This window comes from Hermetia illucens, chromosome 2 (genome assembly GCF_905115235.1).
Source record: "Hermetia illucens chromosome 2, iHerIll2.2.curated.20191125, whole genome shotgun sequence".
Lineage (NCBI taxonomy): Eukaryota > Metazoa > Arthropoda > Insecta > Diptera > Stratiomyidae > Hermetia > Hermetia illucens.
In genome coordinates this window covers 756871-782186 of record NC_051850.1, presented here as the reverse complement: position 1 = coordinate 782186, position 25316 = coordinate 756871, and the positions used below count along the sequence as shown (strand labels likewise).

At 46.1% G+C, this 25316-nt stretch overlaps 1 protein-coding gene across 1 annotated transcript in view; it reads left to right on the top strand.

The window, feature by feature from the left end:
* The first annotated feature begins 3035 nt into the window (after positions 1-3035).
* Positions 3036-25316, top strand: part of LOC119650418 (IQ motif and SEC7 domain-containing protein 1) — a 238119-nt gene continuing 215838 nt past the window's right edge. The window contains exon 1 of the mRNA XM_038053213.1: positions 3036-3972. Coding sequence (XP_037909141.1) covers positions 3506-3972 — 467 coding nt within the window. The 5' untranslated portion in view covers positions 3036-3505. The remainder of the gene's footprint in view (positions 3973-25316) is intronic.

Genomic DNA, 25316 nt, shown 5'->3' with positions numbered 1-25316 from the left:
CTTGCCGGACACGTGCTGGATGTCTGACGTAAACTGGCTTATGAAGCTCAGGTGTCGAAGCTGACGAGGGGACGCTTTGTCGGGCTTTTGTTTCAAAGCATACGTGAGAGGCTTATGGTCCGTGAACACTGTGAACGGCCTGCCTTCTAGGGAGAAACGGAAATATTTGATACTCAAGTACGCGGCGAGCAGTTCGCGATCGTAGGTACTGTAGTTCCGTTGAGCGGGATTCAACTGTTTCGAGAAGAAGCTCAACGGCTGCCAAACTTGATCCACCTTTTGGTGAAGGGCAGCACCTACTGCGATGTCAGAGGCATCAACAAAAACGGCTAGGGGTGCATCTTGCAGAGGAAATGCCAAGAGTGTAGCATCAGCCAGTTGCTGTCGAGATTTATCGAACGCGCGGACAGCCTCTTCAGACCACACAATCTCTCATGTGTCTTTTGTTTTGGGGCCAGACAAGTACGCGTTGAAAACGGACTGGTGATGGGCGGCCTTGGGCAGGAAACGACGGTAGAAGTTTAGCATGCCCAAGAACCTCCTCAACTCCCTCACTGTTTTCGGACGCGGGAAGCCTGTAATTGCTTGCACCTTGTCTGGGTCGGGCTGTATTCCTTCAGAGGAAATGGAGTGGCCGAGGAATCTCACCTGTTGTTGAAGGAATTTGCATTTCTCAACGTTTAGGACTAAACCGGCCTCAAGGAGACGTTGAAAAATGCACTCGAGATGGGCTAAGTGCTCAGACTCAGTGGAAGAAGCGACCAAAACATCATCCAAATAGACGAAACAGAAATCGAGGTTTCGCAGGACTGAGTGAATGGACCTTTGAAAGGTTTGCGCCGCATTGCACAATCCGAAAGTCATTCCGGTGAACTCGAAGAGTCCAAAGGGTGTGCATATTGCCGTCTTTGGAATGTCTTCAGGAGCTACTGGGATTTGGTGGTATGCCTTGGCTAAGTCCAAGGTCGAAAAGATGCGGCAATTCGCGAGGGGATGCGCAAAGTCGTGGATGAGTGGAATCGGATATCGGTCAGGAACAATCTGTGCGTTTAGCCTTCTGTAATCCCCACAGGGGCGCCATTCGCCATTTGGCTTAGGGACCATATGCAATGGGGAAGACCAACAGCTGTTTGAGGGCCTGCAGATACCCTGTTGAACAAGTTGTTCAAATGCTTTCCGCGCAATAGCCAGTTTCTGGGGTGGTAGAGGAAGCACCTTCGAGAAAATCGGGGAACCAGTAGTATTTATGTGGTGCTGCACATTGTGCTTCACTGGTTTCGAAAGACTACACTCGGTAGTAATCTGGCTGAACTTTTGGAGGAGTGTCCGAACACGAGAGTCGGTGATGTCTTCCAAAAGGACGGAAAGGTTATTGTCAGCGTGAGATACCATTTGGCCCGACGAATTAAGGTTGGTTGTGGGGTCTATAAGGGACTTATTTTGCAAGTCCACCAGCAATCCATAGTGACACAAGAAGTCTGCGCATAATATGGGGAAGCTGACATCCGTCAGGATGAAACGCCACGAAAACGTCCTACGCAAGCCAAGACTCACGTCCACTTGCCTGTACCCGTATGTATTGATGCGGGAGGAATTTGCTGCCGCCAGTTTGAGGGGTTGTGGATAAAGTTTATGATGCCGGGGTACGGGAAGAACCGAAACCTCCGCACCTGTGTCGACGAGGTAGTTGCGCCTGCTGAGAGGGTCGAAAATAGTTAGGCGACATGGCGCTGCGCTCTGGGTGGCCGTCGCCAAGACCCCCCGCGGACCTAGTTTTTTGCGGTAGGCGCGAATTTACAAGGTAGCGTACATCTTCTCGCTTTATCTCCGAATCTCAGATGGTACCAGCAAATACCTTTGTCCGCAGGCTGTCTTGACGACCTGCTACCCATGTCCATAAATGCGCCTAAGGCGTGTTCTTTTTCGGACATCGCCTTATTTCCTCGGTGGATTTGCCTTTCTGGTAGGCGTTTGCCCATGCTGAAGTGGTCGCTAAGGGATGTGTGTATCCCTTATGAACCGGTCTACTAGTCCTTTTAGTAGAAAGGAAGTTAGACTGATCAGTCGGAAGCTTTTCGGATCAGTGCAGGTGGGTTTCCCTGGTTTGGGAATAAATATCACCTTCACATCACCCCACTTAATTGGAATATAAGCGTGTGCTAAGTATATATTCCGAATATGTAGACCCAGAGCATCTACTCCTTCGCAGGACTGGTGCCATCCGGACCAGCAGACTCGTATATATGGAATGAGTTAAATGACCATTTTACTGGCTCCAGTGATACAATTTTGCATGCCAGATTCCAGTCTTTCAAATGCGGGCAATATGCCCAGCTCTGAATAATAATCAGGACAATTTCCAGCCGCAAAACGCTTTACGGTAACTTACAATCCGTTGCGCGTTTCTTGTCATGATTTTATTTTATTGTCTCCTACTCACCACAGTTACTGGACGCGCTGCAATGGAATTTCCTGAGAGACTCCATTTGCGCCCGCCAGGTGTGTTGCGATAGGCAACTGGATGCCGCAACCAATAATGGAAATTACATTTTAATACGCTCTTGCCTCCTTTTGTCACTAGATGGCACTTTGTGGAATTAATGGTAAATTTCTAAAGGTTGTGGTCTAAACAAGAAAATTTTAAGTTAAAACCAGTTCCTAGTTATCCACTCTCAAATGAACAAACATCACCTCTGGAAGCAACATTAATGGAGGAATAAGTACCTTCACAACTTTCATATCAACTTTACTTAGAATATTTGCATTTTTAATAAAATTGTGAAAATATCAAAAGCAAAGTTCCAAACCAAAGCCGAAGTTTCATCTGAGGACGGTTCATCCATTCACAATATTAACACAATCCTACTATGAATACTCGCTTCTCTTTCCCTCCCATACAACAAGCACTCCAATCGGCCTTTTCCAATTCTGCACAGCAACTGTTTACATTTCTCATTGGACTCTCTCAGAGCCGGTCGGCCCATCATTGCCACTGTTCCGCTACGCCAAGCAGCCGTCAACTGCCGTCGCCGCCGTTGCACTCGAACCGAACGCTTCGCCGTGTGTGGAATTGAGTCGTCGTGAGTCGCGCGGCGCCGATGCCTGGAGAGTGGAATCTTTGGTTGCTCCAAGAGCCTTCGAAAACGCCAACTGACTTGTTTCCGTCGAAATTTTCGTGGTTTTCCCCCCAAGGTCCAGTAAAAAGGATGGAAAAGCGTTTGCCGTGTAAGAAAATCACAAGTTGCGCTATTTTCAGTTAGAATGCGATGCGAAAATGTTGTGAAAAGAGCGATTTTCAGTGGAATCCGTTTCGAAGTAGTTTGGAGTGTTCTTTTTGAAAGTTGGTGAACGACCCCTTCCAGGGGCAGCTGTGAAGCAGGTCAGAAAGTGCACGATTGGAGAACGTCGCAAGGAATTGAACCTCGGGATCAGTGTAGTGTCCTCAAGTGTGAAGTGCCGCGTCCTTGCGAATTGCCCGAAAGCCGCCCGCATTGAATAGGAAGGAATGTGTGACGGCGAAGCCGCAGTCGCCGCCGAAACGACCGAACTGTTATCGCCCTGCCTAGACTCCAGCGTCGCTGGGGCTCCGGTCGCTTCCACGGAAGCCCCGGACTCGCTGAAAGACCAAAACAGCATGCAATCCGCGCCCCAACCGATGCCGCACTGTCTCCCGGCGGAGGTCCAAATGTCGGCCGCCATGACCTCGTCCTCGTCCTGTTCCGCGCTGGGGATTCCCTTGACGGCGGGCGAGCTGGGCATCCCCACAGTAGGACCCCAAGGACATGCACTCGTCGCCGGGACGGCCCCGGGCACTCCTCTTCTCGTCAACGTTGACGAGTTGATGCGCGAGATTTTTGCACTTCGCGAAAAACTCAAGGAAGTGACTTCGGATCGCGACCGCCTGCTGTGCGAAGTAGCAAATTTGCGGCTGGAATTGGATATGGCCGAGCTGAAGAGACTCCCAGAAGAAAGGTAAGTACTACCCGGGCATGCCCCATTTTCGCCATACTCCCTGGAGGCAGCTCCTTTGTTTGCGGCCTATGAGCCCTTCCCGGCATCATTCCCACCGTCCTAGATTGCCGTCAACTTCTCAGAATCCTTCCACATTTTCCGACTCCTTTGAGTCTCTCCAACAGATTCGGAAACCTGCATTTCACGCAGTGCATTTACTTTCCGGGGCTCCCATGCAATGTCGTTGAACTCTAGTTTTCCTGCAAGAACAATTTCGTTAGTTTGCGCTTGCAAAGCCTGTTTTCAGGTCATCTCGACCTTCCCGCGAGGTGACGTCACTCGCGTCGCCCTGCCCTGTCTTCCGTGTGCAGTGTCGTCGACCGCCTACCCGCCCGTGTGCAGTCCACGTTATTGCGCACGACAAAACACCGCCAGGTGTGATATGTTCATCTTACCTTCTTCGCATCTTCGTCATGCCGACTCGCAAATGGAGCTGAGTGTTGCATCTGCCGATGGACGGGCGCCAGATGGAACCCAAGACTGTCCATCGTTTAGCCTTGCAACGGTAAATTAATAAATTTGTTGCGTAATTAGGACTTGGCATGTGCAAGGGGGCAGCGGCGACATTGGTGTATCGCGTGTTGTCTGCGGGTGGGATTATCACTATCCACACTATTCAAGTTCGTGTTTTTTATCACTTATGCAGGGCTCTTTCCTGCCAGGTTAAATCATTTATTTATTTAATGAGGACAATACACAGAAAGCAAATTTCTTATTACATATTGTCCTCAGAGGGAGGAGCAAGTAAATGGCATATTTTCCGCTTAAAGCTAGAGAGGGACATAGAGTCAAAGGAACCAAGCTGTAGGGACCGGCAAAACCTCGTGATCGGAGAGTGAAAGTAAATCTCGAGCTCGGCGGAGGGTACATCAAAAATGTCCGCATTATTATTATTATTCTGTTAAGGGAAAGTCGCACCGCGTCCTTGAAGAACTATTGTGCCCCTTTTACTGGGTATAGTCTACCTATTGATCATAGTATCTCAAGCAGGCCTGTAACCGTTAGGAACTTTAGTATGTTCCCCACTTCCAGATGTTTCAGCTTTACATCTGGTATTAAGTGTTCTCCCGGGTGGTATGCTTGGCTGGACAGTGAAAGCTTTCGAGGGGGACACGTTTTCCGCGGTGCCCAAATCCGACATATCCCTGAATGGTACGGCTGGAGAGAAGGCCACCCAGATCACTCGATGGTTGACGGAAGCATGCGATGCTACTATGCCCAGAAGGCGATTGCTCCACAGTAGGCAACCCAACTACTGGTGGAACAACGAAATCGCAAGTTTGCGAGCCGCATGTTTTCGGGCAAGGAGGCTTTGCCAGAGGCTCAGGGGAAAACCCGGTGGCGACGGTCGAGAGGAGGCACATAAGCAATTGCGTGGCCGCCTAAAGGAAGCCATTCGGAGGAGCAAAAAGAACTGCTTTAAACAGCTGTGTGATCATGCCGACATAAACCCTTGGGACGAGGCTTACAGAGTGGTGATGAAAAGGCTGCGGAAATCACCCCAGGTGACCTGTCCGCGCCTCCTGAAACAGATTGTTACCACTCTGTTCCCTCACCACGAAAATAGGGGAAGGGAAATTTTTGTCCAGCTAAATGACGGCCTAATACCGCCTGTAACTGTGGAGGAGCTGCGGGAAATATGTGGTAGGTTCGGTGACAACAAGGCCAGAGGTTTGGATGGCATCCCCAACCGAGCTTTGAAACTGGCAGTGAAGACTAGGCCCGACCTTTTCGCCAACACCTTTGAGGCGTGCCTAAAAGAAGGAATATTCCCTGCCCAGTGGAAAAAGCAAAAGTTGGTGTTGGTTCCGAAGCCTGGCAAGCCACCTGGAAACCCAGCGTCTTATCGTCCTATCTGCCTGTTGGATACAATGGGGAAGATGATGGAGAGAATCATCTACAACAGACTCCTGCCCATCGTCGAAGCCAGCAATGGTTTGTCGGAACGCCAGTTCGGTTTCCGACGCGCCCACTCTAGGCTGGACGCAATTGGCATAGTGGTAGACCTGGCAAAAGGTATACTGATTTCTGCCGGCTGCTGTGCCGTGGTGGCGTTGGATGTGAAAAACGCATTCAACTCGGCCAACTGGAATAGAATTAAAGGAGCGTTGGCTGACATAGGTGTCCCCGGATACTTAGCGAATTTGGTGGAAAACTACCTCTCAGAGAGGACTCTCTGGTACGGGACGGATGAGGGCTCCAAAGAGTACATTATCACAGCCGGGGTACCACAGGGATCGGTACTTGGTCCCCTGTTGTGGAATATCATGTATAATGGGTTGCTTGCTCTTCCCGTCCCAGAGGGGACTACGATTGCCAGCTTTGGTGATGACCTAGCTGTGGTTGTTGTAGCAAAACACCCAGAAGATGTGGAGGTTTACGCAACGGAAACAGTGAGAGCGGTAAAGTCCTGGCTAGAAAAGGCCGGGCTGACCTTGGCGGACGCGAAAACGGAAGCGGTCTTAATAACGAACCGCAGAAAAAATAACACTGAAAGTGGAGGTCGGTGGACATACGGTCGTATCAAAGCCGGCTATCAAATACCTGGGGGTAATAGTTGACACCAAATTGAGTTTTAGGGAACACCTAGAGTATGCATGCCAAAAGGCAGCCAGTGCCACCACGGCACTTGCAAAAATGTTGCCAAATATTGGTGGACCGAAACATTGCCGGAGGTTGGTGCTAGCCGGAGTGGTGCACTCCATCCTGCTCTATTCGTCGCCTGTGTGGGCAGAGGCGCTTGCAAACTCTCAGAGACGGAAGCAGGTGAACTCGGTTTACCGGCGGATGGCTTTGAGGGTTTGCAGTGCTTTTAGAACCACATCAAATACCTGGGGGTGTGGCTTGAGCAAAAACATGGGGAGATCAACTACCACATTACCCAGTTCCTCACGGGACACGGTGGTTGCTACAGGCAGTATCTGCACCGCTTTGGGTTGGATGATTCTCCGAACTGTCCCAGATGCGATGGCATACCGGAGGATCTAGAGCATGTGATGCTTCACTGCCCACGATTTGCGATGGAGAGAAGGAGCTTAAACCAGGTGCTGGGCAGGAGCGGGACCCCGGAGAGTTGGTTACTGAGATGCTGGAGGGGAAGTAGCTTGCAGTTGGCTCCGCAATCATCCAAATGCAGGAGAAGTTGCTGAAGGAACAAAGAAGGAGGAAAGCTGCAAATAGGAAAAGGATGAGTGCCTAAGAGCGAACCTACCCCGCGAAGTAATACCTCAATGGTGGTCCCGCGGGGCTGGGGCTGGAGGACGTGCATAGAGGTTTCGTCCTCCTCCTCACAAAACCTGCAGGCAGTGTCCGTAGATATCCCTAGCTTCCCTAGGTGATAGTTCAGCCGGCAATGACCAGTGAGAATTCCCACTATGATTCGGAGGTTCTTTTTGATGAGGTTTAAGCAATCCTTTGTACGCATGGGTTCGTATCCCCCAATAAGCACCCTGGACTGCTCCATCCCTGGTAGGCCCGCCCAATATAGTTCCCTCAATCGTTTCTCTTCGTTTCTTAGATTCATAGCCATGAAACCGTTTCCGATTCCGCACAAGGGTTCAGGCCTGTGTAAAGGCATCCCTGCTCCCTTCTTGGCTAGTTCATCCGCTGCCTCGTTGCCTTCCAACCCAGCATGGCCTGGAACCCAAAGTATCCAGACCTTGTTGGACGAGTCGAGTGTATTCAGTCCTTCAAGGCATTCCCATACCAGTTTAGAGTTCACCTGGTTGGACCTAAGTGCCTTGATCGCTGCTTGGCTATCGGTGAGAATAGCTATGTTCTGCCCCCTGTAGTTCCTTTGCAGATTAAAGGAGGCACATTTGTCTATGGCGTGAATTTCCGCCTGGAATATGCTAGTGTACCTGGCCATTGGCTCGAAGTGCATTTTTCTTGTACCAATGACACCGGCACCCGCTCCCTCTGCTGTGAGGGATCCGTCAGTGTACCAAGTAATCAGTTGCTGGTTTAAGCCGTATGTCGCAGCCACGCTCTGCAAGTTTGCGTTGTTACTCCAACGTGTTTCAAACTTCTTATCGAAGTGAAACCTCGTCCCTCGGTATCAGTAATTCGGGATACCGCCTAGAAAGGAATGTCCGCATTACGTGTGTTATGAGACGAGGCGATACGAAAAGTAATATCCGAGTTGACGGAGCAGTCTATCAGACCATTGCAGAGTTTGAAAAGAGTACACATATCAAGGAAGATACGGCGTTGCTGTAGGGAGGGGAGATTGAGGGTGCGGAGTCGTGACGGATAATCAACCCGTGGAAGGTTCTTTTTATAAAAGAGGGTGAGGGTGAATTTGGATTGAGGTAAAGTCGGACGAGGAACGTAGGATAAAACCAGACATTTTGGAAGCTCTATTGATGGTGTCAACGAAGTGGGAATTGAAACGAAATTTATCGTCGAATATTACACCTAGGTCTTTGAAGGAGGTCAGTGGTGAAAGGGGTTGAGCACTGAGAGAATAGGAAAAGGATGATGGGGAGGGTTTAAGGGAATAGCGCATCCAGTGGCATTTGTTGACATTAAGTGTTAGCTTGTTGACCGAACACCAACGGGCTAAATTATCAAGGTTGGATTGTAAGAGAGCACAGTCCAATGGAGACGAAATAGAGGCAAACAATTTAAGGTCGTCTGCGTAAAGCAAATACGGACAGGTGAGGATGGAGGTGAGGTCATTGATAAAAAAACAGGAAGAGTAGGGGGCCAAGTGTAGAGCCTTGGGGAACACCAGAGGAAGGAGAGAAAGAACCAGATGAGTGACCATGAAAAGAAACTTTGCAGGAACGGTATGAGAGATAGGAGGAAAGCCAGGAGATGACTGAGGGAGGGAAGTCTAGCGATGAAATTTTAGAGAGGAGAATGTTGTGGTCAACGGTGTTAAAGGCTTTGGAGAAATCAGTATAAACAGCATGTACCTCCTGTCGTGAATTCAAGGGTTTAGCAACAAAGTTGGTAAAGACCAGAAGATTTGAAGCCGTTGGTCTATGTTTCACGAAACCATGCTGCTCTTTGACAATGAGGTGACCGAAGTGCGCAGTCAACCAGTCGTTGACGTATCTTTCTAAGATTTTGGAGCAAGAGGAGAGAAGAGAAATGGGGCGGTAGTTCACAGCAAGTGAAGGGTCTCCCCTCTTGAGGATAGGAATGATAAGGGCCTCTTTCCAGAGACGGGGAAAGTAGCATTCATCTAGACTTTTGTTGTAGATTATACACAGGGGGAGGAAAATGTGTTTTCTACAGTTAAGGAGGAAGAGATTAGGAAGCCCATCGGGGCCAGGTCCGACATTGGGGTCAAGGTTACCAATGAGGAACTGAACCAAGGAAAGCGTAAGGAGAGGAATGGCTAGTGATTCGGAGGAGTCTGTGGTTATGAAAGGTGTAGAGGGTGAAGAGCTCGAGGGAGAAAACACTGAAGAGAAGTAGGTGCAGAGAAGGTCGCAGGATTGTTGTGGGGAATTGGCAGTGGAGTCAGCGAAGCTGATAGAAGAAGGGACAGATTGAGTTGGATTACGAGAGTTGCGAGCGTGAGACCAAAAGGGTTTTAAGTTACCGCGGGCAAGGGCGGCTTCGACGCTCAATAGGTACCTTTTACGCGCTTTTCTCACCATTGACTTCACAGTAGATCGTATAGCCTTAAAGTGAGCAAGGTCGGCGTCATTTTTAGAAGCCCGAAACTTATTCCGCAGTGTATGTTTCGAGCGAATGTTAATATGAAGTTCCGTTGGGTACGAACGTAGGCAGGGAGGGGAAGAAGGGACATAACAGGAGAGGAGATCAGAGAGGATATTGTAGAAGGTGTTAAAAGCTTGATCACACGATGAATTACTTAATATATGTACCCAGTTGAAAGACGCTAAAGCTGAGTTCAGACCGTCAAAATTGGCTTTGCGGAAGTTGAACTTGGTGGGTTTACGCTTGGTTTTGGGTTTTGAACAAGGGAGCTCCGCTTCACAGTTCGCAAAGTGAAATCTCTACTAACTCCCGCTCCCTCCCGCAATAGATTAATAATTTAATTTATAACAAGGATGCTCTAATTTGGGAGGTGCATTTTTGCTAAAAGTATTTTTATTTATAGGAATCGCGGGACTTGCCAGTGTAGAGCATAGGATAGCAGTGTGAGCGATTCTCACCCACTAAAACCACCCCCATTTCTCCGCCCATATCCCCGCGGGACCACCGTGAAGTAATACTTCGCGAGAGGGGCTCTGGTTTATACCAGCACAACTGAATCCGTCGCGGTTTCCGAGCTCGTTCCAGTTCCTTCAACTTCTTTTGTATCGCAGTTACTGTTCCATTTATCGCACTCCAATTTGTTGCGGAGTTCAGCATCTCCTCCACGAAATTATGGGGCCCGATATCTGCGTTGTGAGCATCGTTTAACCTCCCTCTTTCATTCGCGAATGTCGGACAGTTGGACACAACATGCTCCGGGTCCTAGGGTGTAGTGGCGCATTCGGGACAGCCTAGAGACTCATGCAAGTACTTCCTGTATCCACCGTGTCCCGTAAGGAACTGCTTTAGGTGGTAATTAAATTATCCATGTTTGCCCCCGACCTATCTCTCAATGCACGGGATCAGTGTATGGCTCCAGCGGCCTTTTTGGGAATTATCCCACCGTTGCTGCCATCTCCTGTACAACTCCTTCCTTGTGGCTTTCCTGATGCCCGCAATCACATCGACCGGATTCACCTTTCTTCTGCGGTGATTGCAGTGTGCCTCATTCGCTAGAAGATCCAAGGGAGTCATCCCTGCGATGATATACACTGCTTCACGGGATACTACCCTATATGCACTACACACCCTCAGCGCGATTGGCCGGTATGCCAAGCTCACCCTTCTCTGGTTCACTCTATTGACCAATACGCACGCCCAGACAAGAGCCGCGTATATTAGGATGGGTTTTAGCACCTCTGCGATAAGCAGCCGGCGACTAGATTTTGGCCCTCCAATATTAGCCATCATCCTTGTTGGAGGTGAACCAGCTTTTGCTGTCTTTTGGCATCGATCATTATCCCCCGGGTATCTAATGATCTATTTTGAAACGACCTCGTGATTACCAACCCGGATTTTGACAGTATTGTTTTTCCTGCGATTGGTAATAAGGACCGCCTTTTTCGTATTTTCCGCCAGTTTCACCATTTGAAGCCATGCTTTGATGGCATGAATAGTTTCACCTGCATACAGTTCTACGTCCTGACGGTGTTTGGCAACTAATAACACTGCCAGGTCGTCTGCAAAACCAACTAACGTTGCCTCATTTGCAACGTTGCCTTAGTACGGACCCTTGGAGAACACATGCTATTACAACATATTTCTTCGGTCCGTCTCGTACCAAAGAAGTCTCTCCGAGAGGTGGTAACTCTCGATTATCCGAGCTAAGTAACCAAAGGAGTTTAGCCAGGTTGCCCTTAATCCAACCACAGTTGGAGTTAAAGGCATTCCTGACATCCAGCGTTACCACTGTGCAGCACTTACCAGCGGCCGATGCCTCTCGGGCCAGGTCCACGACCAACCGTGGACCGCGCTCCACAAAACCATACTGCCGCTCCGATAGACTATCAGCTAGCTCGACGAACGGAAGTAGCCTGTTGTATATCACCCTCCTGCCTTTATACCTAGCAGAAAATACTTCTTCAACCATGCATGACTCAAATGAACTTATGAACCATGCGGGCCTCATTTTAGCAACCAACTTCAGGGCTTTGTTCGGAATCCCGTCCAATCCCAGAGCTTTATTGTCCCCAATTCGTCCACAGATATCCCATTGTTCCTCTTCGGTCACCTCGGGGATTGTGAAGATGTTCTGTTGAACCATTGGATGAGGTCCGCTTTCTTCGTGTAGTGGGAAAAGGAATGCGATTATTTTGAACAAGAGTCACGGGCACGTCACTTGGGGTGATATTTGTCCACGAATTTTTTCATTACAACCTTGTAAGCAGCGCCACACGGGTTCGTATTTGCTTCAAGGTACAACTGCTTGTAGCAATTCCGCTTACTTTCCGGTATAGCCTTCTTAAGGCTACTTCGAAAATCGCTGTATTTTTTCTCTGATTGCTGACATTCTGGTTTCCTTCTGGCAAACCCTCCTCACTCGCAGACACGATGCTCTCAGCAGCGTTATCCGTTGACATAGCTGGCTCACTTTTTCCAGCACCGTTCCCTTCGTATCGTAACCTCCTTCTAAAGCCACCAGAAATGTCTCTTCCTTGAACGCCCCAGCCCACCAGCCAACTGTAATGGTTTTCCTGCTTTTGATGCTCACTCGACTGTCGCCTTCCCCGTTCCTGATGTTGAAAAGGATGGCCTGATGGTCACTGTGGGTACTCACATTCACCCGCCAGACTACCCCTCTCGCCAACGAGGTGCTGAGGTAGGTCAGATCGACGAGTACGATGTCCAGCTCCGCGAAGGTTTCAAGCAGGATTTGGCCACTGATGTTCGCCACTCAACTTCCCCAGTCTAAAGTCCACGCGTTGAAATCGCCGGCAATGCCATTGTTTCTTAAATGGCTTGCCGTCTACACGCCAATAACGACGCGTTTCCCGATGAGTCTTTCACCCACGTAGCACTAACGTAATTTCGGTACGGTTCACATATCGCGACGTCCACACTCTCGAATGGTTTGCGAGAGCAAGTCTTGAGCTGCCTCGCTCATTTTCCCTGAACGGAAGCATATTTCTTATGAGTTAGACGACCTGCCCTACGAAGTATTATTGATTCGGTTTTTATTCACAACGGAACACAAATAAGGTCCAGTGTATTAACCGTACGATGGTAAGCCAAAACAGCGGTGGCTTGATACGCTGCATGGTATTGGACTACATCCGGATCAGGCCTTTGATAAAATAAAATGGCGCAACCGATCACGACGAGCCGGCCCCGCTTGTAAACGGGACAAAGGTTAAAGAAAAAGAAAAGATTCTTTGGGCACTCTAGTATTGTAAATTCTACTGCAAACATAGACAAGACTCTAGTCAATGCCCTTTCTTCGAATCTGGTTGGATCTTGGAACTTGGAAGCCCAGTAGTTGCTAGGCGTGCTTATATATTGTGTTCTCCCACCGTACTCTGGGTCTTCTACGTAGTCTGGTTTCGTCGACGTCCGTGTACAGCCTTTTTAGGCATACGATCGTCGCTCCTTCATTGGACATGCCCTGGTCACTGAAAACGTTGTAGTTGAATGAATTTCGAGACTTCTAGCTCATCGTAAAGTTCATACAACTCATGGTTTTATCCGATGCGTCATCGATCACTGTCGCGAACTGCTCCGAAAAGCAGCAGTGTCAAGAGTATACAGAAGTTGTTCTGCGTAGGTGAATTTTCGGGACATGATGTTGATGCCATCTACGAACGCTAACAATTGTGGTACACCAAATTGGAGCATTATGTTTTACAGTACTCCACGATCTATACTGTCGTAGGCCTGCTTGAAGTCGACAAAGATTTGGTACGCGTGAACGTTATATGCCCAGGACTTTTGCAGAATTAGTTTAACGGTAAAAAGCTGGTCGGTTGGTATGGAATTGCTACCAGTTGCTGTTGAGACGTCGAACGAAACATCCCTGATGTGGGTTTCAGGGCGCTAAAAGATCGCTGTTAATGAAGAGGCTGACAGAGTGATTCGCCAAGGGTTTGAACTCATAATGAAAAAAGAGCCAGCATTTGGCATTCAGTCGTCCATTGTCAAGTCTTCTCTGAAAGATAAAGTTGCATGGATTGACCAGGCAGGATGAAGAAACTTGAATTCCTGCCAGTAAGTGAAAATCTTTGTGAAAGAACTCGGTGCTTTAGGGCTTTATTTTAATTGCTCTTTAAGAAGTCGAACATGTAAACCCTGGTAGGGCGCGAACCACATGGAAAAATTAGGTTGGTTGTCTCGGAAGAAGGAAGGAAGAGGATGAGACGATCCTATACTTCATATGCAACTGACTGGTCTCCCGAGACCTCAGACATAACCTGCGTAACCACCAGTACAATAGAAGGTAGCATCCAAGATGAAAGATACAAGGGCCTTTCAGAAGATAGAATGACTGAATTGACGTGGATAGTAGATTTCTTTGACAGTGTGTAGCTGGAAGAGGTGATCATTGAAGCAAGAAGACTTTAAGCCGAGGATCGATTTATTCTGTTGAGCGAAAAAATAATCAGAAGATTCCCTATAGAGGCTGAATCTGTAACCACTCTAAGCAATTACATGCATTATATGTTGGAAATTTTAGGCAGAATTTAACACGACATGTCTCCAATTTTCTCTTTTTTTTTGTAAAGGCAGTTGGAAAATTTCCTACTTCTTTTTACTTTATTTTGACACAAACCGAGGTTCTTATCAATGGAATTTATTGATAGCCTCCCAAAAGAGAAGCCAATTAAGGCACATCACCCAACTTGTGACGTGTTTAGTTAATTGGCATCGCCAATAACACCGATATTGAAATGGAGATAGCCGTATGAAATTATTAAATTCGTAATTATTTTACAGTCACTTTGCTTTCCTCCACATAATTCCTATGATCTACATTTACTAAGAATAGCTTGCTTTCCATCTTTCGCGGGGCAAAGGGTCAAGCAACTCATTGGAAAATTGTCAGCAGTTGCACTGATAGCGTCTCAATCCAAAATAAGATAAGACACGAGCGTGAATGTGTTGGGCTGACTCATACAGTATAATGTTGGTTTCTAATGTTATCAGTTGCTTATCTATTTATGATAAGAAAGCCGATCCACTATAATACCAGCCCTGTTCCATCGAAGTAGAAAGAGAAAGTTAACAGTTTGATTACGAAGACAGCCGAAGAAATCATTAAATGATTACAATTCTAGTTAGGAGAGTTATGCCCTGTTTTTGGAGCCTAACCTGTAAAAGGAAACGCAGCTCCTTTTACTGATTCGAAGATAGAACACCTTAGTGCTGAGGCATGCTCTCCTGCATTTTAACTTGCTCTCTTATTGCTCTTCAAGGGGTTAGTAAAATATGAGATTTTGCAGGGTGAAGTCAATAACACTGAAGTTTCGAGCGTCGTAAAATATATGACTCTGTGCTGCACCAGAATTACCAACAATTTGGTCATACAAAAACGCTTCAATCCACCAACTGTTTGCGCCATTTGTGGAGATCTGCATAGATCAGTTAAGTATAAGAAGAATAGGGAGGACGGTTATGCTGAAAATTGCAACAAGTATGGTGGAGCATACATGAAGTACATAGACGATCCAGTCTGTGCTTAGATTAAGCAAAAATGGCAGCCGAAACAATGACTTCAACGGGTCGGAGCAAACATCGCTCTTCGCAGCACATCGATGCCTGAAGGCCTCAAAAAGATAGCCCGACAAGATGTGGGTTACCCTGACGTTTTGAAATCCGAGGTTCAAAGTCAAGCAAATATAGGTCTCCCATTTCACAAGGGTTCTTCATAGACTGAACAATTTATGGTCTCAATGCAAAACATGACGCAGAATCTGGTACGTAGTCAGATCTAGATCTTACAGGTCCTTATTAGAAACAAATGAACCAACCGAAAATAAATTAGTGAATGTAAGGACATCAAAGTCAACCCAAATTGAAGACACGAAATTTTTTTTTGACAAAATCCGAAAGAGAAACTTCACAGTAATGCTGAAATGCTTATATTCAGATCCCTTACTGGGCACTATCCTCCGGAAGAGTACTACAAATACTACCTCGAACAAACAACTTCAACAGAGTGGTCTAAAGAGGTAACCTCCATATTCCAAAATTTAAACTGACTTTGCAAATATTCGAAGAACTTCTAGCACTCGAAGCAACAGATTTAGGAGGAATCCAAACTGACAATTCATAAAAATGCTGGAACACACTGACCCGAAACACCAGACTAGACAACATTTGTCCTAGACTACTGATTTATTGGCCAGCAGATTGACGAAAAATCCTGGACTTAATTGATTTTGGTTTCACTAAAAATGTGAAGCGTGAACTAATAACGAACAAGGCATACAATAAACTATTTTCAGATCATTTGCTCATCATTATGAAACTTTCAAGCATCCCCGTTAGCAAGGAATAACGGTGGGGTACTACCAAATCAATTAACTGGTCGAATTTTTGAAAATACATACCAAAGATTCTCATTTACATATCAACATTCCCTTGGAAATCAAAGGTGAAGTAGATAAAGCCTTGTTAAAATCCAACGGACTAATGATTGTGGCGACTCAACATTCTCTTCTACACACCCATGTGCTGCCAATCTTCCAAGCAATAGTAGACTAAAAATACTGAAACTGGTCCAATTAAAACGCAAGTAAAGGAAAAAAATGGCAGATGCACAGATCTCCAAACTTCCAACAAGCCTGATCTTGACAAAGCCCTCACGTACCGATGAGAACAGGAGTTAGCTACCTATAAAGTTTATAGTCGACTATATAAACTGGCTTCGAGGCGCCGAAATGATGCTGAAAAAGGCAGCGCCCTAGGACCGACACTCTACCTTTTTTATAGCTCCCGTCTATCAACCGATCCTTACCTGATAATCTTCACCTTTACAAATGATGCTGTCATTTTGAATATCAGCTCCGATTCTCAAATTGCATGAAAAAAATGCATTTATAGGTGGTTGCCATTTACCACCAAGGGGGTGGAGAATAGCTCGTCACCTACTACTACGCACAAGATGTCCGCACTCCTCTTCTACGGTTCAGCGCCGAGTACTCTTGGGGCGATCCACTCGTCGGACATCTTGGGAGAGTGGATTCCACTGCATGGTGGTGAAATTGTCGCTCTTCCTTAATGTTGTAATCTATCCACTACCACCGCCCTCAGAAACCACGCCTTCTAGATGTACAAATTGGTCCACGTCTTCGATACTCTGCTCACTAATGCAGATAGGGAGAGTGCGTTGAACCATCAGACTGAAAACCTTGATTTCTTTGGTGCTTATGTTAAGGCCACCCCTCTTTGCCTCTCTTTTAAGGTCATTTAACCAAGGTCCATGAACCGGTGAAACAGCAAACAGATGTCGTCAGCGCAATCGAGGTATTTGAGGAGAAATGTCATGGTTTACTGAACTCCTCAACGTCCTTCGGGCAAGGCAGCGTGAAGAATGCCACCTATAATAAGAAGAAATAATATCGTCGGCAAAATGCAACCCTGGCGGGCGCCACTTTAGAACTCAAAATATTTTGAGATTTTACCGGGGTGCAGCACGTGGCATTTTGTGCCATTATATGTCTGAAATGGCCCTCCTGAGTAAACCACATCAGACACATCTTTTTCACGTTGTCGAAAGCTTTCTCGAAATCAGTGAAGAGCAGGCGAAGCGAAAATCTAAACTCCGGGCATTGTTTCAAAATAAATCGCAAGGTATTGATGTGGCCACTACAGGAGGATCCGGAGCGGAAACCAGCCTGCTTTCTGTCGTTCGAGCTTTCGAGATGTTCTTTTATGCGTTTCAGGATTATTTTAGATATTATCTTCGCAACAGCAGGGAGCAGGCAGATACCGCTCAAATTGTCACACTCAAAACAAGTGTTTTTCCCTATCACCGGAGGTGATATGGTTAAGAACCGTGATGAAGTGTTTTTTCCATCTTTTCAGTTGTTCGTCATCGTGGATGAGGGGTTGATCGTTAACGTCCTTCACATTGAAAGATTTGCGACCACATGTAAGTTAATTCGTGGTGCGGTGTATACTACTGAAATCGTTGCGTTCTGGAAATCTTCAGCTTCCCTTTGTCAACGCGCCCAATACACTGAACTTGTCGAAATTCCACATCTTGTCAGAGTTCGAGTTCGTGTGACGCCCACCATCATTCGCAGCGGTCAATAGAGCCTTCAATCTCTTCCGTTCATCGATCCGCTTCCACGATTCCGCAGTCAACTATATCTTATGATACCCTTTCGGGACGTGGCCGACGACCTGCGTAGGACCTGAGAAAATATCAAATCAAATGTTGATTGCGGCCCAATGCTCATCGATATTCTCAGACGGGATACTCAGTGTAACTGTGGTCCGATCAGCAAGATACCTATCCCACTGTCGAGCGACAGCGCTACGGGAGGTGACATACGCACCACGTAAGGGATGGTAGTCCCTTTCAAGGCCGATATCAGTGCTCTCTTGTTACGCACATCCCGGAGACAACTCCTAAATTTAGTGGTGATCGCAAAGGGGTCAATCGGGTTGCTCGTACAGTGCCAATCAGTTGGAAATCAACTGACTTTATGGTAGGTTCTGTGCTAGAATAATGTGCTACCACTGACGAGGCGGTGGAAGCTGCAGAGGTCGACACAGGTCCCACCATTATCTTAACAGTTGCCAAAGCCGTTCTTCTCCATCACATGTCCGAGTAAGTTGTTATCAGAGTCAACTTTGGCATTTAGATCATTCATCACAATTACAGCGTCACCTTTAGTAAGCTCCTCTTGAACTGCATGTAATTGATCGTGAAATATATTCGGAGTCTGGATGCATAGCACTGTAAAAGTGAGATACTCCCTAACCTGGACCGGAACCTTGTAATCAGACGTCTGTGAGAAACCGGCTCCCACGTCAAGAGAGGGCGTCTTGCGGTAGCGGATGGAAACAGCCCCACATCGGATTCGCTTCTGCTACCACTCGGCTTTCCAGAGTACAAAAGTACGTTGCCACAAGAGAGGAGCTCTGCCTAGCGTCCCACAATCGAGCATTCTGGGGACTCTCGCTGCGGTTGTCAAGGGTGTACGCACATTCCAGAAACCAACTCACGGGGCATCAACTTTAAACTAGGACCCAAGCAGGAGGCAAAGTAGATCCAAGTGGAGCCATACTGCATTAAGCCATATCAACTAGGTGGAATTAGGAAGGGAAAGAATTGAAAAATTCTGTAAATTCTACCCGCTGGCGACAAGGTGTAATGTTAGGAGTGGAAATAGGAGATCAGGTCGATCATCCTGAGTGGCCGATAACGACCTAGAGGGCAGAGCTATCCCAAAAATCTAAACAAATTGGCTAAATTGACCGTGAAGGTCCGCCCACAAAGATTGAAGCTCCATCAAAGTGCTCGGTCGACACGTTCTTGCACGCCTCTATGCTAGCCAGGCTCGGGAATGTGGAGGGGGGGGGGGGGGTCCTTTGAGCGCTTTGATCCCTCACGCTTCACTACTACAAAACAACGTGTCTATTCCGATGCGTGGGTCCACACCGGATTCTACAATAGACGTTAATTAGGATTTCGCGACGGCCTATCGAATGATAAAACAGAACGCGAACTAAAATTGGAAAATAGAAAAGAAAAAAAAAAACGGCTCGACCGCGCGCGTGGAGCCGTAAGTCTTCGGACCCGAGTGCCGTGATCAAGGAGGGGAATATCCACGACGGATCACCGTCTCAATTATTGTCTCTTCCGCCTCAGATCTTGTATGAGGCGCGGCCTCTGAGGTTCCCACCCTTCCTCGACATCCTCAGGCCAGTTATTCATTTTGAGGATGTCCCTTTATAGAAATTCTGCAGGAGAAAGGAGGATACGAAAGGGAGGAAGTCCTCAAACTACGATTATGAATCTCAGACTGAGGATTTCCTAAGATGCTCCTTATGTCAACACCCTCTTCAGATTCAGCAGAATAGCTGTGTAATTGGTGAGAGAGCCTGCTTGAGAGACGCTCCTCTAAAATTTCGCTTTGCTGCACTAACTTACGCAGCTCGCGAACCATACTAGCCGGAAAATAGAGAAGTTGCCTCTGAACGTCGGGTCTCAGGCCACGACGTAGCAACTCTACCAACTTGTCTTCCGTTAAGGAATTTTCTAGCCTATTGGCTAGCGAACGCACAGCTTTACAGTAACTGTCGAAATCTTCGGATGGACCTTGCATGCGCTCCCCCCCCCCCCCTGTAGGGTTGTGTTGGTCAAAGCCTCCACGCGGAAGAGGAATTGGTTGATGGGCAAAGTTTTCGATGTGCCATCAAAAACCAAGTTCCAGGATGCCAAAATTGAATAAACACGATCCGCTGATTTTGTATTAAGCGGTCGTGCCTGGCATCCATACGGCGAATCGTCCTCATCAGAGTCAGTAAAATTGTACATATAATCGAGTCCGGATCTGTCATCACGTCGGTGAAAGTCCTCAGATCCGGACCTGTCGTCAAGTCCGTAAAAATCAATGTTATGTTTATGGTCATGTGTGTACAATTTGTCATTATTCTGTCCACGTCACGTCTGTCCTCAAAATGCACTGCACGAGTTGAAGCAGGCTGATGTTGAGCTGCCTGATGCACTAAGAGCGTTTTCGGGTTCGAGTCTCGAAGCGCAACGAATTGCTCTCGAATCAATCCTTCAACTCGTGAAGCGTCCGTCGCCCTAGCATCCCGCGTGGAAGGATCAACCCAACCCACAGGATCTCTCCTCGCCGCCTCATGCCACCGTCAGTCGTCACGGCGTGTTGGCAGGTCAAGCTCAGCTGAGCTCCATTGACCTTGAGGTAGCGTGGAAGGAAGGCGATAAAGGTCGCGAGACTCGTGATCTCGTTGATGGGACATATCGTTAATAAAATAAAATTGGAAGCCACCAAAAGGAAGTCAAAAAAAAAACGAAATTATAAGGTGCAAAAGCAAAAAGGAAGAGAAAAAGAAAAAAGAAGTATATATAAAAAAAAGTGAAAATAGTCGAATCAATCGAAAAGAAAAAGAAGCAAAAGAAAACAAGGCTAAAGAAAGAAAATAGTAAAAAAGAAGAAAGAAAACGAATTGCGAGGATTCCTCTCTCCCTAAATTTTCAACTCCTATAATAATTAACTCCCGGAAAACTCTCGGATGACCAAACAGCCATCCCAACCTCAATTTTTTTTCATCTGTGTGCAGAAAACTTCCACACATAGTGTTTTTTCATGAAGAGACAACAATCGAGTTGCTCCCCGTCGCAGAATATAAAAAAAAAACGAAAAGGTATCGCGAGAATTCAATCTTCCTCGTCTGAAGTCAGAGGACAAAGTGAAGATGAATCATTGAGGACGGAACGGCACAGCATATAGGCGACTACCTCTGTATTCCATCAAGGACGCATCTCACCCGTCACTTCATCCTTACGAAGAAGAAGGAATATTTAATTATCTTCAAATTCTGAAACGAAGAGAGCCGTTTCACACAAAGGTAGGGAAGGACACTCCTCAGGAGCTCGGACGACAATACCTTTCAGCTTATAGCCGCAAAGGCCTGTGATCCAGAGGCTTCTGGAAGGCAATCACCTACGAGACGTTAAATCTCAAGGCAAACACAACAAACGACTAGCTCTTATGGTATTCTACCAAGGATAGGGCGGGAAACTCTACGTTACAAGGTGGGAAAGGAAATTGAGGCTTAGGAAAACTTGCTTTCGGAGAAAAAGGCGTGAAACCTAAAACTAGAAGTGTACGTGGAGCCTAGCCGGGAACAATATTGAGAATCTATTGATTCTCTATCCGACACCACCAAACGAAGTTGTGAGCTGGAATAGGCTATCTTCCACTTGATCCAGGAAACCTGCAAATAAGAAATTAGGCCTGAATCCAGGAAATGTTGGGCCCCACGTTGGGCGCCATTTGTAATGATATGAGTGGAAATCGGCCTCTCAGGATGATCGACCTGATCTCCTATTTCCACTCATATCATTACAAAGGCTTATGGGTGTACGTTCTGATGAAGGATAGAACTCTTCTTGCAATAAATTTTTCCTCGTAGAATTTTAGTTCTTAATTGATTTATCTTCTTGGAGGTAATTAAATTACGAATATACCACTCACATATATACGCCTATAAGCAAGAAAATATGGAATTACTAGACCGTGGTCAATTTTTTAGCTCAGTTGAACTCTGGGCATTATCTCATGAGGTCGAGAAATAGTCGTAATGAAATTAATGAAATGGATTTCCCAATTTGAATACGTAAACTAATAAATCTTATGGAATTGCACTCCACATTCGGACCTCCAACAACTCCTCCATGCAAATTAAATCGCTTGGTAACCCCTCGATAGAGGCATTGAACCATGCGACATAAATTACACGACTACTATCCAATGATCTTTCAATGTCATGTGACATTAATGGAATTGAAATGAAGGGTATCTGGCCTAGAGCGCGCCTCATGCAATATGTTCTGAAAACTCCAAAAACATTGGTCAATCTGTTGTGCTTGTGCGTGTGCGAAGAACAAAGAATTTATTATGGTTAAGAAAAATAGTCGACACGTTCATTTGTATACTGATCGACAATACCATCTGTTTCTAATTACTCAAACTGTCCCGCTACTGATGTGATGTTAATGTTTCCCTCATTTACAAGGCGACGATGGTCGCACTTTGCTTTTTTCGGAGCTCATCATCAGATCAGCGAGCATGGAGAACCACAAGTTTAGACTTTGGAAGTGCTTCTCACCGAGTAAGTTACGCTTTATGGTTGGTGTTTGTTTTAGTGAACGCTAAAAGTAGGGGAGATTTGGGATGTTAAACATGTTGTACCGTCAGTGGGGCCCAAAATAAGAGGCACTTGAATATTCTTTATCGTCCTCCAGCTATTCGGTGGCATGGCCCCTTTCTAGTCATCTGGTAATAATAAAGTAATAGGAGATAAGTCCATGCATTTTTTTTTTGCTGAAAAGGCAGTAATTTTGGCTGTTGCCGTCAGATATTGTTATATAGAGAATAGTACTTTGGTCTCTCCAGCAAATTTGTATTTGAATTTTATTCGTTTATAGAAAAAAAGATTCTGAGTTTCAATAGGCTCATGTGGGAATATCAACTTGAATTATGTAGAATAAACAGCGTAGCATAGACTAATCATAAGGTTGAATATAAAATCATAGAAGTATCTATAATAGCTTAGTTAGATACATCATCTTGTAATACTCCTTTTTTGGACATATCTTCCTGCTTTTCGACAAGATTAATTTTGCAGTATGCTTGTGTGAATCTGACATGAAAAATTTAGGGGCAGCTTGTTCTCAGTTTATAAAATGCCAAATGCCAAAATACCAATGACATTCAAATTGTTGATTCCGGTACCGATGCAGGAGAAATTGAACCCTCTTTTGTGAGTGTCTGAGAGCTCATTTCGCTCTACGCCACAGTGCCCAAACACCCAGAGTGGTTCCATCTTATTGAAATTAGATATTGAGTTCTGTATTCCTGAATGATTTTTTAGGTGATCATTCGACAAACGCCTTCAAAGCTACTTGACAATCGCCTTCCTATCCTTCAATCGCCCCACCCAGGTTGTCACTCCTAGGATCGCGTATAGTTCTGCCTAAAAAACTGTTGTATATCAAAAAATCCACTTCTCCTTTTTACTTTTGAGCCATCGGTCTGGAAGAACTCTGTATACCCTGCCAGATACTACGCTTTAAGCAAACTTTCTATCTCTCACCAAACCGATGCATGAGGAACCAAAAACCAATAGACATTCCACGAGGTGGCTTCAGTTTTTGCCTTAGGCCGAAGCAAACTAGTATGTCCTCATTGCAGTGCTTCGAATGTTTATATGGAAGGATCACAAATTGAATAACTTCGCCAGAACCTAACATATCACGCTACGAGTATATAAGCCAATATCCGCCTAATGATAGCAACTGATTTCCACATTACCATCCCACCTCCCATTCTCTCTCTCCTCCTCCAAATACAAAATTACAACCGCAGTTTTATGTAGATTTACTAAAAACCCTTGCCTGTGTCACCAACTCTCAATCAAATTATCATTGCGCTGCAATTTTTCACACACCATTCCGCCAACTCTTCCATATCATGCGCATGTGCTTCGGCGTATATTGGAGGCACTCAGCATACCCTACAAAAGTGGCTTCTATTGACAGGTAGCGATTAACGTTAGACCGATTTAACTAAAGTGTCATCGGGACCACGCTCTCTGGCGACATTACAAAGCATTTGGAGATACGAACAGTGAAAAGCTAGTTCAGTGTCCACAATAATTCCCATTGTGAGCTACTACTTCAGAGTTGTATCCTTTATCTTGAAAACCAAGAGCAGTCTTAACGGACGTTCTACGCTAGTAAACATATTGCAGTCTCCCAAAAGCGACACTTAACTAGTCCCTTTCCATATTTCAGCGAGAATGATCAGAAGCTAATTTGCCTAAATTTCTTTGGGTTTCTGCTTGTGGTCCAGAAGAGGACTCGCCAGAACCCCCATTCTCTTTTACATCGTTGGATAGATACTATACATTCAAATACTTTGAAATTCTCAAAGGATATTATAGAAGTTTTTGCCTTTTCGTTGCTAACCACCGCCATTGCAATGCTTCAGTTCCTCTTGCAACTCTTTCTCTTGTCGAAAGCTTGGGTAAAGTGTTAATTTTCTCCTGTCCAATTCTACCATCTTTTCTCCTGGATGATGCACTTCTAAGGGAGGAGGTACTGACAACTATAAAGTCTGCAAAAGTACCACTGAGAGAATCCAGTTTGACTCATTCTGTTTCCTCTTCATTTCGAAATTTGTAGAAACCTCTTTTATTTACACTAGCAATTCCTGTATTTGGTCCAGTGTATTGCCCTTACAATCGCAATTCCTCTGGTTGTTTTTCTGAAACCGTTCCAAGATCCCGATCAACAGCAAGTACAACCACGTCATCAGCATAAGCTTGAGCGTGTATTGGCAAATTTTGCAGTTCGCATAGCAGTGAGTCGATCAGCATACTCCACAGAAGCGGCGAAAGCACACCTCCTTGTGGGCAGCCCTTCGTCGCTTCCGTAGTCAGGTAGCGATCGACCCCTACCTCAGCGCACAGCAATCTTTGCGTTAGCATAGCATGGATCCACTTAATTAAAGCATCATCAACACCATGCGCTCTGGCGGCATCACAAAGTTTTTGAAAAGGCGCACAGTCAAAAGCCCCTTCAATGTCCACGAACACCTCCATCACGTAATCACCATTCAAAGTTGCATCCTCTATCTTTGTGACCAAAGAATGAAGAGCAGACTCACAGGACTTTCCACGTTGGTAAGCATGTTGGTTTTCACTAAGTGGGTGTGACCTAAGTGCGTTTCCACGAAACTTTCAGCAAGAATGAAGTCAAGCTGATCTGTCTGAAGTTCTTTGGATTAGAATAGTCATCTTTCCCAGGTTTCGGTATGAAAACTACCTTAACCTGTTGCCAAGAAGAAGGCACGTAGCCCAGAGCAAGACATCCTCGAAAAATATTTCTTAGAGGTCGCTCTAAATGCTCCATACCCTCCTTTAGCATTGCCGGATAGATGCCATCCACGCCAGGTGCTTTGAAATGTTCAAAGGACAGTATGGCAGCTCTCACCTTTTCATGGGTAACAACCGCTTTCGCAGTGTTCCAGTTCCCCTTGCAACGCTTG